At 46.4% G+C, this 15,176-nt stretch overlaps 1 protein-coding gene across 3 annotated transcripts; it reads right to left on the bottom strand.

Moving 5' to 3' along the window:
• Positions 1–795: 795 nt before the first annotated feature.
• Positions 796–9,678, bottom strand: sap130a (Sin3A-associated protein a). Of its 3 annotated transcripts, none has more exons than XM_028961373.1 (21): positions 9,593–9,678; positions 8,731–8,861; positions 8,365–8,633; positions 8,081–8,248; positions 7,854–7,980; positions 7,528–7,652; positions 7,205–7,329; positions 6,967–7,117; positions 6,792–6,882; positions 6,599–6,703; positions 5,083–5,224; positions 4,857–4,975; positions 4,503–4,775; positions 4,111–4,288; positions 3,584–3,685; positions 2,629–2,990; positions 1,994–2,257; positions 1,793–1,918; positions 1,593–1,696; positions 1,374–1,487; positions 796–1,276 (listed from the first exon to the last, which is right to left on the bottom strand). In XM_028961373.1, the coding sequence occupies exons 2-21, from the start codon at positions 8,843–8,845 to the stop codon at positions 1,118–1,120; spliced, it is 3,219 nt and encodes a 1,072-aa protein (XP_028817206.1). In that variant the 5' UTR covers positions 8,846–8,861; positions 9,593–9,678; the 3' UTR covers positions 796–1,117. The 3 variants fall into 3 exon arrangements, with proteins under 3 accessions (XP_028817206.1, XP_028817207.1, XP_028817208.1); XM_028961374.1 differs by having other exon boundaries at positions 9,596–9,653; XM_028961375.1 differs by lacking the exon at positions 3,584–3,685.
• Between the last annotated feature and the right edge of the window lie 5,498 nt (positions 9,679–15,176).

Below are 15,176 nucleotides of genomic sequence, written 5' to 3'. Positions count from 1 at the left end.
GTACAATTACTTTTCATTTACACATCTTTTCTTTTCTCCCACTCCAAAAAAAAAAAAAAAAAAAAAAAAAAAGGTTTCTTCAGGTTTCTCACATTCTTTGAATACCCCAGCATCTTCAAGTACACCTGTCTCTGTGATTTCCAGCTTCTTTCCAGAAATTGTGGCGAAGGGAGAAGTGAAGGGCATTGATACTCTGCACATGTTGAGTCGTTCGATGTCCTGGGTGTTCATATATATATAAAAAGAAAAAAAAAAAAAAAAAAGAATGTTTGGACTACAGATGGCTACAGTATCTGGGGTGGGGCGAGGGAGCAGACAGTAACACTAGCGAGCATTCCCACTTATCTCAAGAACACACACAAAATCAAAGGAAAACACACACACACACACACACACACACACACACACATTCCAAGAATACTCAGTATTTGAAGGCACCGAACCATAAAAAGGGCACTATACGGTTTAGTGTCCGTGACGCTTAGGAACCGTGGGCAGGCCCTGATGGTGATGCCCCCTTATTAGCCTTTAGGGCCTTTTAAATCTGCAGTGAAAATCTCCAGGCTAATCTGATCTTAAGCCATGTTCACCTTGTGAGAAGAGGAAGGAAAAAAAACTTGTCCTACAGGAGAAGGGGGGTATCTTAAAAATAAGCATCATAGGCCGTAAAAGAAAGAGCGTCTGATGAGCTACATGGGATGAGGGCTTAATGTTCCATTCCCAATACACACAAACCAATGAACTGCATGCCCCACTATGCAAATATGGCGGAGTGATGGTCAACAAGGAACAATATTGATGGGCTCGTCCTTGAGCGTTTATTTTAGATAAGAAAAGGGGTAAATAATAAGTAAAATGCTACTTGGGGAAAAATAAAATAAAATATAGCCTTGGAGCTTTAATAATAACAGTGGGCTGTTCATTTAGTGGCACATAACTGCCTGAGTGGTGGTGCTCGTGGTTTAAGAAGAGTAAGAGTAAAGCAGGCAAAGAGAGGCGACAGGGTCCATCTCTAGGCCCATGGTGGGAAACACAAGGAAGCTGTGATGATGGTGGTGGCCAGGAGTGTTCAGTCTCGAATTCTTCTCATTGTGAAGAAAGGTAAAATGTAAAGTCTCTAGGCCCTCTCCTTGCGCTTCAGTTTGGAGGTCTTCTTGGTGGTGCCGTTCTTGTTGAGGAGCTTGAGAACACGGTCCTTGTGGTCCAAAACCTTCATCATAGTGTCCCGGGCTTCAGTCACCTGGTCCATCACCAGCTTGCAGCGTTGCATGTTGCCCTGGCAACGTAGGACAATGGATAAGACTACAAATACCAATCATGAGGGAGAGGCAAATTCACATGATGCAGTGTGGGACGCTGGGATGCTTGTGTACCTGTATGAGTTCGTTGATGCGGTGAAGTTCGTCATCTCCTCCTGCCCTTTTCTTTGGGATGAGCCCCTCCTGAAGGGTTGTCAGCCGGCTGTACACGTCATGCTCCAGACTTGACTGAGGTCATAAAGGGGTCAATGGTCTTATGAAATTACTGTAGGACAGTAATATGGTAGAAAATAAAGTAAAATACAGCTACTAAAACATAAAAATGTTACGCACCAGCTGCAGCAGCTGGGCTGCACAAAGGTGGATCTTCCAGCCCTGTGCTCGGCAAGCCACGCCCCTCTGATTCGCTACATCCTGCAGGGAGCACTTCTTCTCCTCTGTAGGAGTCAAAAGGTGACTTCTCTATGCATAGGAGTTTTTGTCCATATATCCAAAGTTGTGTTAAACATGCAAACCTATAGAATGCCACTGACCTTTGACACGGATGTCATTGTATCTCTGAAAGTGGTGGTAGGCAGCCTTCCAGGGGTTACGATAATGCCGCAACAGGGTGATGGGAGGTCGTGGGCGAACGGGTACATAACGCACTCCTTCCTCATCTGATCAAGACATGTTAATATTAAAAGAATGGCTAAATGATGGCTAAACGGATGACTATTCTCTGCAAGACTCACCGACATACTCCCTGGGCGGGGACTCGTGTTGTTCTGACCTGCCCCCCAAGGTTCTGCCAATGGCCTTCTCCTCATCAGTGCTATTGGTCTCCATCATCTCAGTCTCCTCGGTGGAGATTTTGTGCTGTTGCTTGCGTGGCTTCTTCCTGGGTGAGGCACCAGGCAGCAGGTCCCCTGGCTGGGAGGGGACACTCAGCGCAGATGAAGCTTGGGTGGAGGAGAGGGCTGGGGCTGGGCCTGTGGTAGAGGTCATGCTAGGCACAGCTGAAGGAGGTAAGGAGGGGATGGGGGAGATATTTTATTATTATGCTCCATCCATATCGTGCAACATTGGAGGTTTTAGATGGGTCTGGTCCTCAGCTAATAAAAGACAAGCTCCCAGCATGCAGGAGCCACCTGGTTATTGTCCATCAGAAATGCTTAAACATGCACATTTACAACTTGGTGTTCAAAACACATCTCTGGTTTGCTGGAATGCAAATAAGAAACTTGATTCTTTAAAGTACATTTATAGAAAGTTGAGAAAATTATAGGCACTTCAAAAGGATGTCATTCAGTCATTGCTGACTTGCGTGTTTTCTTTCATTGATAAAATAAATGTGGCAATAAGGTTCTACTGAAAAATGGTGGAGTACCTGGCTGGGACGTGTCCATGGCCTCAACTTCCTGTTTGACCTTCACCTCAGGGCAGGTGGAGCTTATGGCGCATGCCGCTGTGCTACTGGCTGCAGGCTGGGTGGGCGACGCAACAGCATTGGCCATCGAGGCTGGCACAGGTGGCGTCACAGCCATGGCGGCAGGAAGGGCGGAGAGAACCGCGGTGGGCTGGGATGGTGGGGCAGGAACGGGGGAAGCCAGCAGGGCAGGGATGGCCTGCGATAGGTGTTGGGCGGGAGAGGGGAGGGGCTGCTGTTCTGCTCCGTGTGTGGGCAGGGCCTCCACTGCAGCCATCACTGGGGACGCCATGGCAACATGCACATCAGTTTTGGGCTTCAATCTGCAGGCAGAGCGATTGAGAGAGAGAGCGAGAGAGAGAGAGACATACATACATTTTTTTGTATGAGGTGAAAATTTGATAACATGCACCAATACGAAACATACACAACAACCAGCCCAACAACTGAAAAATAAATGAATCCAGATGATTACAGGGAGGAAATGTTTGAACCCAGGATAGTAACCATGCACCAAAATGAAATGCCCATAGGACAAATATCCAATCATCCCAACAGTTGACATAACCAGCATTCCACTCAAAATCCACGTGCGATGTGTGTTAGGCCTTATAGCGAAGATGTTAGAAGCCATCTTTCCCATGATCTGAAAACAGAGTAGTCAACGAATGGATGATCACATGACACGGAATTCCAATAAAGGTTGCCTCTAAAGTAGTGATTTAAGACATTTTCCATTATATTTTGACTAGTCCAATGTATTCAGGTTTCTTCTACACATAAAATACATTGGAAGTTTTTATTTCAGTCACATGACCACCTCTTCAGTGACAGTGAAGGCAGGACCGTAATTATTAGATTCCGGGTGGAACACTCCTTTCAGCTTGCAGACAGTCGGACCATAGTGGAGGCTTACCCTGCTGGTCGCGGGGACCCGGCCACCCCCCTCACAGAGCTCTCCATGCGGGCCGGGCCCGGCTCGCTCCCCTGTGCCGCTATCAGGTTCTTACGCACGGCTCTGGAAACACAGCTGCAGAGTCACACTCAGTGCACATCACTGCCCGTTGTCATGGCATGGCCTTTCGCATTTGATTATCTCTCCCAAAATGCAGCCTGTACTCCCGAAACCCACACCAGAACAGAAGAGCTGGGTCTTCATTCCATTATGTCCATATTAAGCTTTTGAATATTTTTTTTTTTGTGGTCAAACCACATTAAAGCTCATAAGGCCAGAGAATGGCCTGAACATTATGTTAGATGGTATTTTTTGTACTTAAGTGACCTGAGCTCTTCATGTGTTCCAAGTGTTGTATCAGCACTGGATCCGATCAGCACAGAACTACTTATCTGCTTCGGATGTCCCACAAGTTAAATTGTTAACTAGTAAAGAGGGTAAAGACAGAGATGGAAATATACATATTACACAAGATCACTGTAACTTACCCTTCATTGGCTGGTTTCTTGCGGAGGATGCTGGGTCGCGGAGAGGAGACTAGGGTTGGGCCACCTGTGCTGGCCCCCTGGGGGTGTGTCTGCACCACAGTGGTCACTGGTTGGGTCGCACTGAAAGTACTGCCGATGGGGTTCGTGACAAAGGCAGGGCCTTCAGCAAGGACCATTCCTACACCATGACAAAATTCATTAGATATCAAGAATGGGAATACACACCCTAACCTAACCCAACCCTTACCCTAAACTTTAAGGAATATTTAAATGAAAGTAGTCATTTCAGGACCTTATTAAATGTTGTCTCTACTAGACAATCAAACTTTAAATTATTTGCAGGTATTTTATTGCAAATCAAATTTTGGTGTTACCATGTTCTCTACAAATACCTTGTGCTTTTGCCTCAGGCTGTGGCTGCTGAGTGCCAACAGGGGTCTGCTGGATGCCCTGTGTGCTTATTGGTGCAGTGGCATGCAGACCCTGCACTCCTATTGGTGCAGGCTGGATTCCCTGGGCAGTCATGGAAGCCGGCTGGATGCTCTGTGCCGACTGGAGGCCAATACGGTCCACTGCCATAAGCTGCATGTGGTTGAGATGCACAGTGGTGGCCACCCCCACTCCAGTCTGGGTGGGCAGGGCTGAGCTGGGAGCCTGGGGTGTGACTGAATCAGACATTTGACAAAGTTGACACTAGGTCAAACATAAACTACTTTGATAATGATGCTTCTGTTAAGATGTTTTACCTGGATACTGGCGGATTGTAGACACCGAGCTGGTAATTGGGGTGTAGGTGTGGGTCAGTGGGTAGGGAGAGGAGGAATAGGTGGGCAGGAAGTACTGGAACTGCACTGGCACAGATGGCCTGACAAGAGTGACATATTGGTTAATATTAGCAATTCGATTCACTAAATTACACAGTGAGCAAATTACCACATTGTGTTCAGTTTCTTCCATCTAAGGTAGACATACCTGTTGTCGCTACGTGCTTCCATGGCGACAGGGTTTGGGGAGGAGCGGTGGCCAGAGATGGGGATGAGGTTGGTCCTCTCCCCTGGATAGTCTGGCTGAATTCGGGGGGAAGTGTGGGCTATTGGCTGAGGCACCACTTTGGCTGAAAATCGAAATGTTAAAACATCAGAGAAACACTGAGCATACAAAACCAGACAATTTTGAAGGCTGGATAACGGCATCTAGTGGACATAAACTGAATTGCAGTTGTATGTTACAACGATGGATTAGATTTCTGCTGTCAATTCACTCAACTATGGTCACACATGAAACAGTGAACAATGAAATGAAACAATGAACTATATGAGTGATTTGTGGATCCCCCATTCATAAAATAAACAAAATTATCAAGAATACACCCAATTGTACATATGACAAACTTCAACCTCAATTACACATTTCTTCAGTTTCAAAAATGGAAACAAGCCTGTAAACAAAAAAGTTTATGATTATAAAAAAAATGAAGAGAACAGTCAGGGTAGCCCCAGGATTTTATCTTAAATTAAAGACTATTTCTGAGGTCTACAGTCTTCAAAGACCTGCTGCAGTCTTGTATTTGGAGTTGTGTACCCATAAAGGATTAAATCGATATTTGGCCATCATTGACTAGCCTAACCATACTACAAATGACAACAACGTTATTGACAACGTCTTTTGTGGGTGAGTGACGTGACGTGACTTCACTGCACACACTATGATGGAGCAAGGACCAGTGTTGCCAGATCCTAAATGTTGAAGTATCATACCAGCTGCTTAAAACGATCATATTTCGAAGATTATCGTACATGCAATTTCCATTCGGACGTTGCTTTCTATATCATACAAATAAGGGATGGGGAGAGGAGGGAAAAAAAAAAAAAAAAAAAAAAACACAGAACCCTTTATACCTTATAATTGTAAACTTATCACTTGGTTTTAGTTGTGACAGTGTAATAAAACCTGCTGTGAGTATGTGCCTTTGTCCCTTTACTTCAGGACTACTTCTGTCAACACATGCTAGTAGTTTTTGCTTTACAGTGTGCTAGAAGAGTCATAACAGGATGTAATTTCTACACCCGTAGTTATTAATCTTGTAATAGTAGACAAATAGTGCTGGTAGTGACTGTGGCTGCCTGATCTGAGCGGCACACTGGGCACGGCGTGCACCTCGGCGGACTTGAGTTACGCCATGAGGTGGAAAGCTTCTCTGCTTTCAGAAACCGTTGGAATTTTTCTATGGCGCAAATGGTTCAAGAGTTACGGTAATTACATAAAAACAGCAGCGATTGCATTTGATGAACAAATTTAATTTAAACCTGTGAACAACACTCCAATTTTTAAGGTCTTCATTTATGAATTCAAAATTTAAGACATTTTTTAAGACAAATTTTTAAGACCCCATGGGTACCCTGTCAAAGTGCCTGGCATTAGAGGACTGAACAACAGGACCTATTGACCTTTTGGACTCATGCTCTAGACTAGGGTCTGCTCCACTCACCCACTGGAATGGCAGAAGTAGTAACTGCACTGGCATGGGAAGAATGGGAGGGCATCGTCATTGTGACTATGGTACTGCTGGTCATCTGGGTATGTGGCACTGAGCCTGTGAGGGAGACAAAGGGTTACTAAAGTAAACCGTCTGAAAGATGGCAACACACTGCAAGTAATGCATATAACCTGGCAGAACAGACCTGTAGCAGTCGTTGACGGAACAGTGTTGGTGGCCAGAATGGGAGCCACAGTGGCCGCAGCGACAGGGGTAACTGTGCTAAAAATAGGTTTCTGCAGAACAGAGCGGAAGACATGACCACCACAATCACCTTTTAAAAAATGAAACTCTTCCCAGCTGGCTGACTGGTCCTTTACCTGGGTCATTGTGTGGGGTGGCTGGGCTTTCTGTGCTCCAATGGCAGGATGAGAGGGCAGGGTGATTCGGGTGGCCGTGTCCCGGGGGGTGGGTGGCCGTTGAATGCTGATGGTGGCTGGAGAGGGCTGGTGAATGGTCAGGCCTGGGCGCCTACACAAATCAAAAGTAAAAATGTAAGTATACAGTAGATTATTTAAAAAAAATTTTTTAAATCTACTGTCGACAGCAATCCCTCACCCATGCACTATCTCTGAACTATGGGTGACTGAAGGGCTGATGACTGGAGACTGTGTCCTGGCAGCAGAGATGGGAGCCACCACAGTCGGCAACACTGCAGTGGAGGTGGACACTGCTGGACGAGACTGTAGGAACAGAAACGTTTACAAAAAAAATCTGAATACTTTGAGATCATGCTGTTTCATGTGGCGGGTTCGTAACAAAGGTTGTACGTTCCATATCTCGAGCAATCAAGGTGGCACTAAGGTCACTTTTTATTCAACCCTGTGGCGATCCCAATATGATGCTGGACTCTGTAAGGGAGCGAGAGAAGAATAATATACCTGTATGGGTTGATGAATGATGTGCTGCATTGCTTGAGACGGCCCTGGGCCTGCATTGCCTCCAGAGGCCGGCCTAAGTACTGTGGCTCCTTTGGAGCTCGACATAACAGCAGCAGCTGCTGCACCTACAATGTCCAAAAAAAATAACATAATTTAAACAGTGAACAAAATATACAACCATTCTGACATTTTAAAAAGTGTTTTATGCTTTATACCAACATGTACACACACAAAACATTATCCTGAATTCAGATATATTATGTACAATTCAATGAAGAACTTAGCAGGACTATACATTTAAAAACTGAGGATGCAGCCAGACTGACCTCGGGGCAGGTGGGACGTGAAGGTGTGTGTTGGGGCTGCAGGGGAACTGATCTGCAGTGTTGGGGTGCTGCTGCGGATGATCTGAACATTTGTAGCCATTAGATGGTGCAGGTTGCTAGAATGGCCCTGCAAACAACGAAATACATTAGAATGTCACTTCATTCATTCACACTTTTTACATTTTTTTTTTGTATTGTACTGAAAGTATTTTTTAAGTCTGTCCTACCTGCTGCCCACTAATGGTTGCCACTGGGATAGATGAAGTAGGCGCAATGCTGCTCTCCAAGGTAACAGTGATATGAGCAGGCACCTTGGGTGGCACAGGGAGGTGTCCCTGGCCTGTGACCGGCGCTGGAGCTATGAGGCGACTTGGCATTGGTGACTTCAGAGAAGCCTGAAAGTGTGACATCCAAAATAAATTTTTTTTTTAAAAAAGTCTTACATCTGAATTTCTTGGAGGACAAATAATTCTAAGACCAATAACTAACTGATCTGCTGTGATGTTGTTACCTTCACAGATCCCTCTGAGAAATTAGGTGTCTGCCCCTGGGTCAGGTGGACAGGTGGGCCGGCCACGGTCACAGGCGGGCTGGGCTGGATGGGAACATGCTGGGGCAGAGTTGGAGGCGGTCCCAATGTCTGGACTTGGGGGTAGGGCCGGACCACCACAGTCTCCTGCTTCTCGTCGCGGAAGGCCGCGGCCCCTGCAGCACTGCTGCTCGGAGGGTGGTCCTGGGCATGGTCAGCATCCCGAGCACCTTTATCCTCACCCGCTACACCTGGGGAACGCAAAACAAATATCGCACTCTGCCATCGAAACAAAACTCTCGTCGGGTTCGGGATGAGTGACTATTTGGCATTTACAGCGCCATTCACCTTGCTGGCTCCCAGGCTGCGTGGCTGGCACCACGGCAGCGTTCCCACCAGGTGACTGGCCTTGTCCCACACCCCCGGAGGACAGCGCTGTCCTCGGAAACTGCTGAGAGCTCATCTTCTGACTCGGAGGCCTGTAGGACAGTACAGTTTAGGATTGGCCCTCGAAAAAAGTAGTTTCGTGTGCAACTTCGCTGCAACGCTCTTCGAAGACCGAGCACAGAACGTGACCGCTTCAATACTAACATCACGGTGCGACTAATGCAAAAGACCCACGCCTGCATGTGTATGACAAGATAAATAATTATTTTTTTGTGTGTGGGGGGGGCGTGCATTGCTTGTTATCGCCACTTCTGAAGCATACGCGGCGAACGTACAGATTCCTGCAAGCACCAAGTGAACATACCGAGCACGAAGCAAAGTCCCGCTATACTCTGTTTCGGCCGGTTCTTGTCGGTGAGTTAGCCTCTCCGCTAAACGCGAGACTGCGGCGCACGTCAGGCGTCTGGCACTCTTGTCGAGGGGGGTGGACTCGCTAGCTTAGCATTAGCAACGCGAAACTTGAACGCCGACAGAAGCCGCGCGTTCCGACCGAACGGGCCGGACATCGGCGGACCCTCGGTTCGGAGGGGAAATGGTGCCGCGAATAAAAAAAAAACGCTGCCCCGGTCCCTCCGCGTTCTTCTACCGCGGCTAGCGCTAGCCGGCCCCGCTAACAATAGCCCACTAGCGGACCGCGCTCCTCTGCCGCATTCGTTAGCGCGTCTGGAAAGTTCCGCGTCTCCACGACACGGAGCGCCCTCCCGGCGACGGCCCGTTGCTTCGCGACAAGTGTAATTTGTAAGAAAGCGCGAATGGGGAATACCGCTGGTTTAGTCGCTCTCCATCCGTCTTTTTTTAGTCAACACATACACCGGAAGAGCGCCGACTCCTCCACAGAGCGCCCTCGCGGAGCGTCCAATCACAGGCCGCGCCTGCGGCGTCGCCGGCCAATTAGAATCGGCCTCCTTCGCGGCGCCGAACGGACCTCGCAGCCAATCGGGAACGGGGCTCCTCAGCTCGGGCGCGTCCAATGACGGCGCGGACTGCGGAATTCGGGGTCACACGCACACGCTTCACGCATTGTGACCCCACAAGCGTAACCGAACTATCGACCGTGGGTTATGTGCATTGGATGTGTCGCTTGTGTCACGCACATCCTTGAACTGTTCCATCCGAAATCGTTTACACCGTCCAGTGTTAATAACATTAAAATTTAATTTAAAAAATCTGATGTGATACACCTGTGGATGGCTTTCTGGGGAATGTGGTTTTAAAGGCAAAGACCCCTTAATCCGAAAAAAATCTTGCAGTGTGACTGTCGGTGGAAATTGGGATCAAGACAACAAATGTTTCCTGCTTCAAACCCCATTCCAGGGGGCTTTACCAATATTTGGACAAGGCATTCCAGCCAAGGCATTCCTACTACGATGCCTTTTATGATAAGACCATAACTAGGCCAGGACAAAGACAAACAAAACTCTGGTATACAAGGAAGTGGGTTGAGAAGACACAGACTGATCGGTTCTCAGAAATGCATTAAAAAAAATTGTCATGTAGGCTAAATGTGTAAAGTGAGATGATGCTTTTCATAAAAAAGTGCTTACATCCACAACATACTGTTATAGAAGGGAGACGTATTCTGCAAACACTTAATGGGTCAAAGAAGGAATACAACATATTTACGCTGTATTTACGTTGTCAGGTTCAAAAATAGTTGACATAAGTAGGAGCTTTTCGAGGCCTCATCAGATGACAGCTTCCTGCAGAAATGCCCCCACGCCTTGCGTTTCAGCAATGGCTTAAATGCCACTTTTGACAGGACTGCACTGACAAGTACTCTGCTAATGAATCATGTGCCCAGACATTGTGAAACCCCATAGCTAATGGGCCAAGCTGAAGTGACCCGAACACTCTTCATTTACATAAATGTATGTCAGCCTGCCCACATGCATGTATGTGAGCACGAAAACAGATGTCTGCAGATAGGGTGTCGCGATAAATATAATGTGTGAATGCTTTTTCTGTACCCAGGAACACTACATCAACGTAATGGAATTCCCTCGTGCTGCTTAGACACCTGAGGAATGTATGCCAGCCAGGCTCGGAATGGCGCTGGCTGCAAATCAGAGACTCTTATTTTGCAAAGCGCAGAGCCAGGGATTTATTTAGCCTTCCATTAAACAGCGTAAGATCTTTTACAGACACGTTTCACCCACAAAACGGGCTTGTTTAATTGACTCCGTATAAAATTTGGGGTCAGCTCTGTAACCAGGGGGTGGAGGGGCGCCGGGACGATGACAGAAGGCCCCGTTTTGACGTCCTGCTTTGGATCAGAGGGGACTGCAGGCATGGAGGACAGTCCCCGAGCTCCAGCATCATGTTACTGGCACATTCACGTGGGGTGGGCATTACATCACCCGGATAACCGGGATGCCTGGCTTGCCCGACTCTCTCGGTGTGTGATCCCGCAAGCCGAGGCTATTTTTCCAACAAGGCGAAGATGTTATTTCTGTACAGGCGCTCATGGAGGTGCCTCTGTGCAGCCAGAGCATGTGAAGAGGCGGCGGCGGCGGGATGCAAAAACAAGCGCCCACCTTCTGAAAAAAGAATGTGGGACACCTCTGACAGATGCTATGCACCACTTTATTGCTGCCTTGATTTACTGGGCCTGGACGTTTATGGGCCAAGTGCAATAGCTGAACCTTATTTACACACCTTGTGGTCTTTTTTTTTTTTTTTTTTATGAAAAAGAAAATTATTACTCTGAAGTAATGCCCCTTTAAACATATCCCTTGAATTCTGGACCCGCTGTTCTAGAAGGGCAAAGGATACGAAGGGCTAGAAGTGGCAGGGAGAGTTTAAACTTTCCCAAATATGGAATGCATTTTTGAGTTGTTACACTTCGCATTTCTTGCCTTTCTGGCGGGATTGTTCCAAAAACAATGCTCCAAGGCATTTACTGCGATGAAAATATTTCATGGTGTGTCCATGGAGATGAGAGTATAACATCACAGGTTTCACTCGATCCCTGCACCTATTAAGCGGTTTGTTGAAGTGTGCACTTTGCGCTCCATTTAGCGGTTCTAGATTGAGAATATGTGGTTTCAAATGAACCAGATGTTCCGTTTTTGTTTGACTTTTTTTCCGTGAAACCGCAGTCTGGCCTGAGCACCACAATGACGATTTTCAAGCAGGGAAGAATACAGCCATTCAGGCTAAACGGCAGAAAAAAAAAAAAAGAAAGAAAAAGTATTTTGGGATCCTCTGAGAAAAACTGAAGTTTGAGAATAATAACCATTGAGACTTCATGTTGAGTGCCTGCAGCAAAAAAAGACCATTTGACAACAAACAGACTTTGAACAGCTAATTTTATCTGCACATGCTCTGATTTTAACCCCCCGCTTTTGTTACCCCGTCACGCATTTTTTTGTTGCTTTAAGAGCGAGCGACCTTTGCAACACTGATAGCTCAAATGCAACCGGCGTAAAGGAGGGGAATTCCAGTCTTTCCCAACTGGAATGCTGGAATGCGATTAGCCTGCTGCTGCACCTCGGGTGGGTGCTGTTGTTCAATAAATTCAATTGTTTCCCAGACATGTAAGAGATTCTGTGCACATAATGAGTTTCTTACTCAATAACATGACATTCATGGCTAGATTCTGGAAGGTTAACAAACAGAAAGACGTTTATGTTTAATGTTCAGAGGCATTGGGAAGATTTGGGTTAAATGCTATGAAAAAAATGAAAATATATTGTCATCAGCATGTTGTTCTATATTTATAGCTATTCGTCTGGGTGGCAAATTTGTAAACTATCGACATGAATATTATTTATTGCTGACTGTCATCCACATCCTCATTCGAGCGTGTGAAACTCAGACACGCCCCGTCACCTTCACCCCTTGTGGGTTTTATGGCTAATTAAAATGTTGTAGTCGTATTGCTGTCCAAATACATGACAGTGTAATGTTCGTGTGGGAATTATTGATTTATCACCAAATATACTAGATTTGTCCACTAGCATATCAGATATGAGTTTTATATCAGGCATGATTGATGATCATCCACAACTGCATTTCATTTGCAGATCAGATTTTGTTTCCTCAAAATGGATTCTAAGCATATTTTAAAAAACAGTATTCTAGACACTGTAAAAAGTTATTTAAAGTAATAGAGCAGTTTGAATACATGGCACCATTTCATATGTTACATACCAACCATGAAATTGGCAATGGTGATGTAATCGTCCAGATGGATAAACCCAAGTTTTATACGCACATGAAGCAACAGTACATAACTTACGTTTAACCCCTGCTGTCAAAATAGGGTTATGCAAGACATTCTTGAGGGACATTTTTTTTTTTTATTCTTTGCATTGTTAAGGAGGGCCAACAAAATCCCCCTCCGAAGTGGCCATCACTAAATTCACCCCAACTGAATTCCACAAAACCCAGAGGAGAATGTGGAATTCAGTGGAAAGCCATGGGTGATGGAAAGTCTCTCAGATCTACCTGCAAAAATATTATGGCATGACTTTATTGTTCTTTACACAGATTCTTCATGAAAGATAAGGCTAATGCTGATAATAATTATGACATGGAGGAATTTGAATGAGATCCATATCTTGTGTGGAGGCAACTTTGAAATGAAGGCTTTGTAGGCCAGTCAGGTCATGAGAAGAATGCTTGAAAAAGCTCTGCTCTGTTATTTGAGTTCCCACATGTATTGGAACTGAATTTATCAGCTCTGCCTGTGCTACAGGATCCTCCACTTATCTCCTGCAAGGTAGTCCATACAGCAGTGATGATGTTTTCCACTTCCATTTTAGGTGAAAGGATGTTTCCAAGCATTTTGTAGAACTTTACCAGAAATCCAACACCACAACTGTTTCGCACACCGGCACAAGAGAGCAAAGTACTTTAGGGGGAAAAATTTGAACATTCCCAAAGCTGCACGACATTGTGGGAATGTGACCTTTTCGGCCTTTGCATGCTCAATCCTCCCCGAATAACTCCAGATTCTCACAGAGAGAAGGGAGCTGGCGTGGAGGGAGAAGAATCCACGTTCTCGATCTGTGGGAGAAGAGACCAAACAAATCCGGAATGCCTTGAGAATTCCTGTTACAAACACACATAAACGTGGGACACCTCCCGGACGGAATTCTAACGCTCAGTGGTGTGCGTGGGCTCATGCCACGCATGGCTCAATCCCCACACAGGGGCCCATGGGCCGCGGACGGTTCCCACCGCCACGTGGGAGTTACGCAAGACAGCAGGCAGCAGTTCGGCGCCTCACCTGTTAATGGGACCCTCGCAGGATCGAGCCGAGCTCGGCATACCCAGGATTCCTTTGAAAATATGGCGTGCCGCGGGGCTGAGCCAGGGGTTGAAGTCCCCCCAGTACTGTGATAGGCAGCTCGGTAAACACTGGTGCTGGAGCCGGAATGCAGCACGTACACCTAAAGATTTCTGGGGAAATTAAGCGGAACATTTGCTGAGAGGGCCGAGAGGGTTTACATTCCCAAAGTTTCTCCAACCCCCCACCCCTCTTTTTCATCCTTCCTTTAAAGCGTTCAGTATGTTTTGTGGTCAACGAAACTGGGCTTTCAATAGCAAGCCGTAAATTCAACCCAGCTGTCAATTTCATACCACGTTACATAATGACTCCGTCTGGTTTCAGGCTAGCGGTACTCGTAAACAGCAACATGCCTTTCTGTTGTTCGTTGCCACGGGATTTGGAGCGGAACTCGGAACGTCACCTGCCAGATATTCATTGCCTCCTGCCGAAGCAGCGCAGACCTTTTATCAACAACTGTTATTCCCACGATCGCCATGGCGATCGGCGATTCTCATTTTCTCCTCAAGACGAAACGTTGGACACAACAATGAAGCTGTTGGGGATTATTTGGTGTCTTAGAGAACAATGCTCTGTAAACCGTGGCACCGTGGAGTAGCCCGAGGTCGTGCTTCTGTTGGACCTGTTGGCACACCTGGCGTACCGGTGCCACGCCCCCTCGTACGATCGATGATTCATTGGCTAGAAATTCCCCTGTGACGATTCCACAGCCAACGTTCCCCCAACCATCCTCTCTTCCATTGGAGTCATGGGATAACAATAACGTCAGTGTTAGCCCTTCTGTCCAAAACTCACTTTGGTGAAAGTGTCTATTTAAAAAAAGAAATAAAGGGAGAGAGAGAGGGAGCTCTAAAGAAGGAACTGCAATGGAAATGCACCCTAGACTACAGCGGCTGGGCGTCTGTGCCACAAGACAGAATGGTTTCTCTGTGTAGACGTGACACATGATAATTATTTTCCCACTCTGTCTCACAAAGGACAATGGTTGCGCTTCATCTTGGCGGTTTTGTCTCCCAGTTATTTTAATCATTTAAAACATCTTCTGTTGCATCAT

The sequence above is a fragment of the Denticeps clupeoides genome, chromosome 19 (genome assembly GCF_900700375.1).
Source record: "Denticeps clupeoides chromosome 19, fDenClu1.1, whole genome shotgun sequence".
Classification (NCBI taxonomy): domain Eukaryota; kingdom Metazoa; phylum Chordata; class Actinopteri; order Clupeiformes; family Denticipitidae; genus Denticeps; species Denticeps clupeoides.
This window is presented reverse-complemented; position numbering and strand designations above follow the sequence as displayed.

Bases quoted from the DNA above. Each gene is read 5' to 3' on its own strand.
- sap130a (XM_028961373.1), bottom strand. From the start codon at position 8,845: ATGAGCTCTCAGCAGTTTCCGAGGACAGCGCTGTCCTCCGGGGGTGTG. The intron at 6,883-6,966 runs GTAAAGGACCAG...TCTGTTCTGCAG, and splicing joins CACCCCACACAATGACCCAG to AAACCTATTTTTAGCACAGT. The intron at 2,991-3,583 runs GTAAGCCTCCAC...CTCTGCCTGCAG, and splicing joins GGGTCCCCGCGACCAGCAGG to ATTGAAGCCCAAAACTGATG.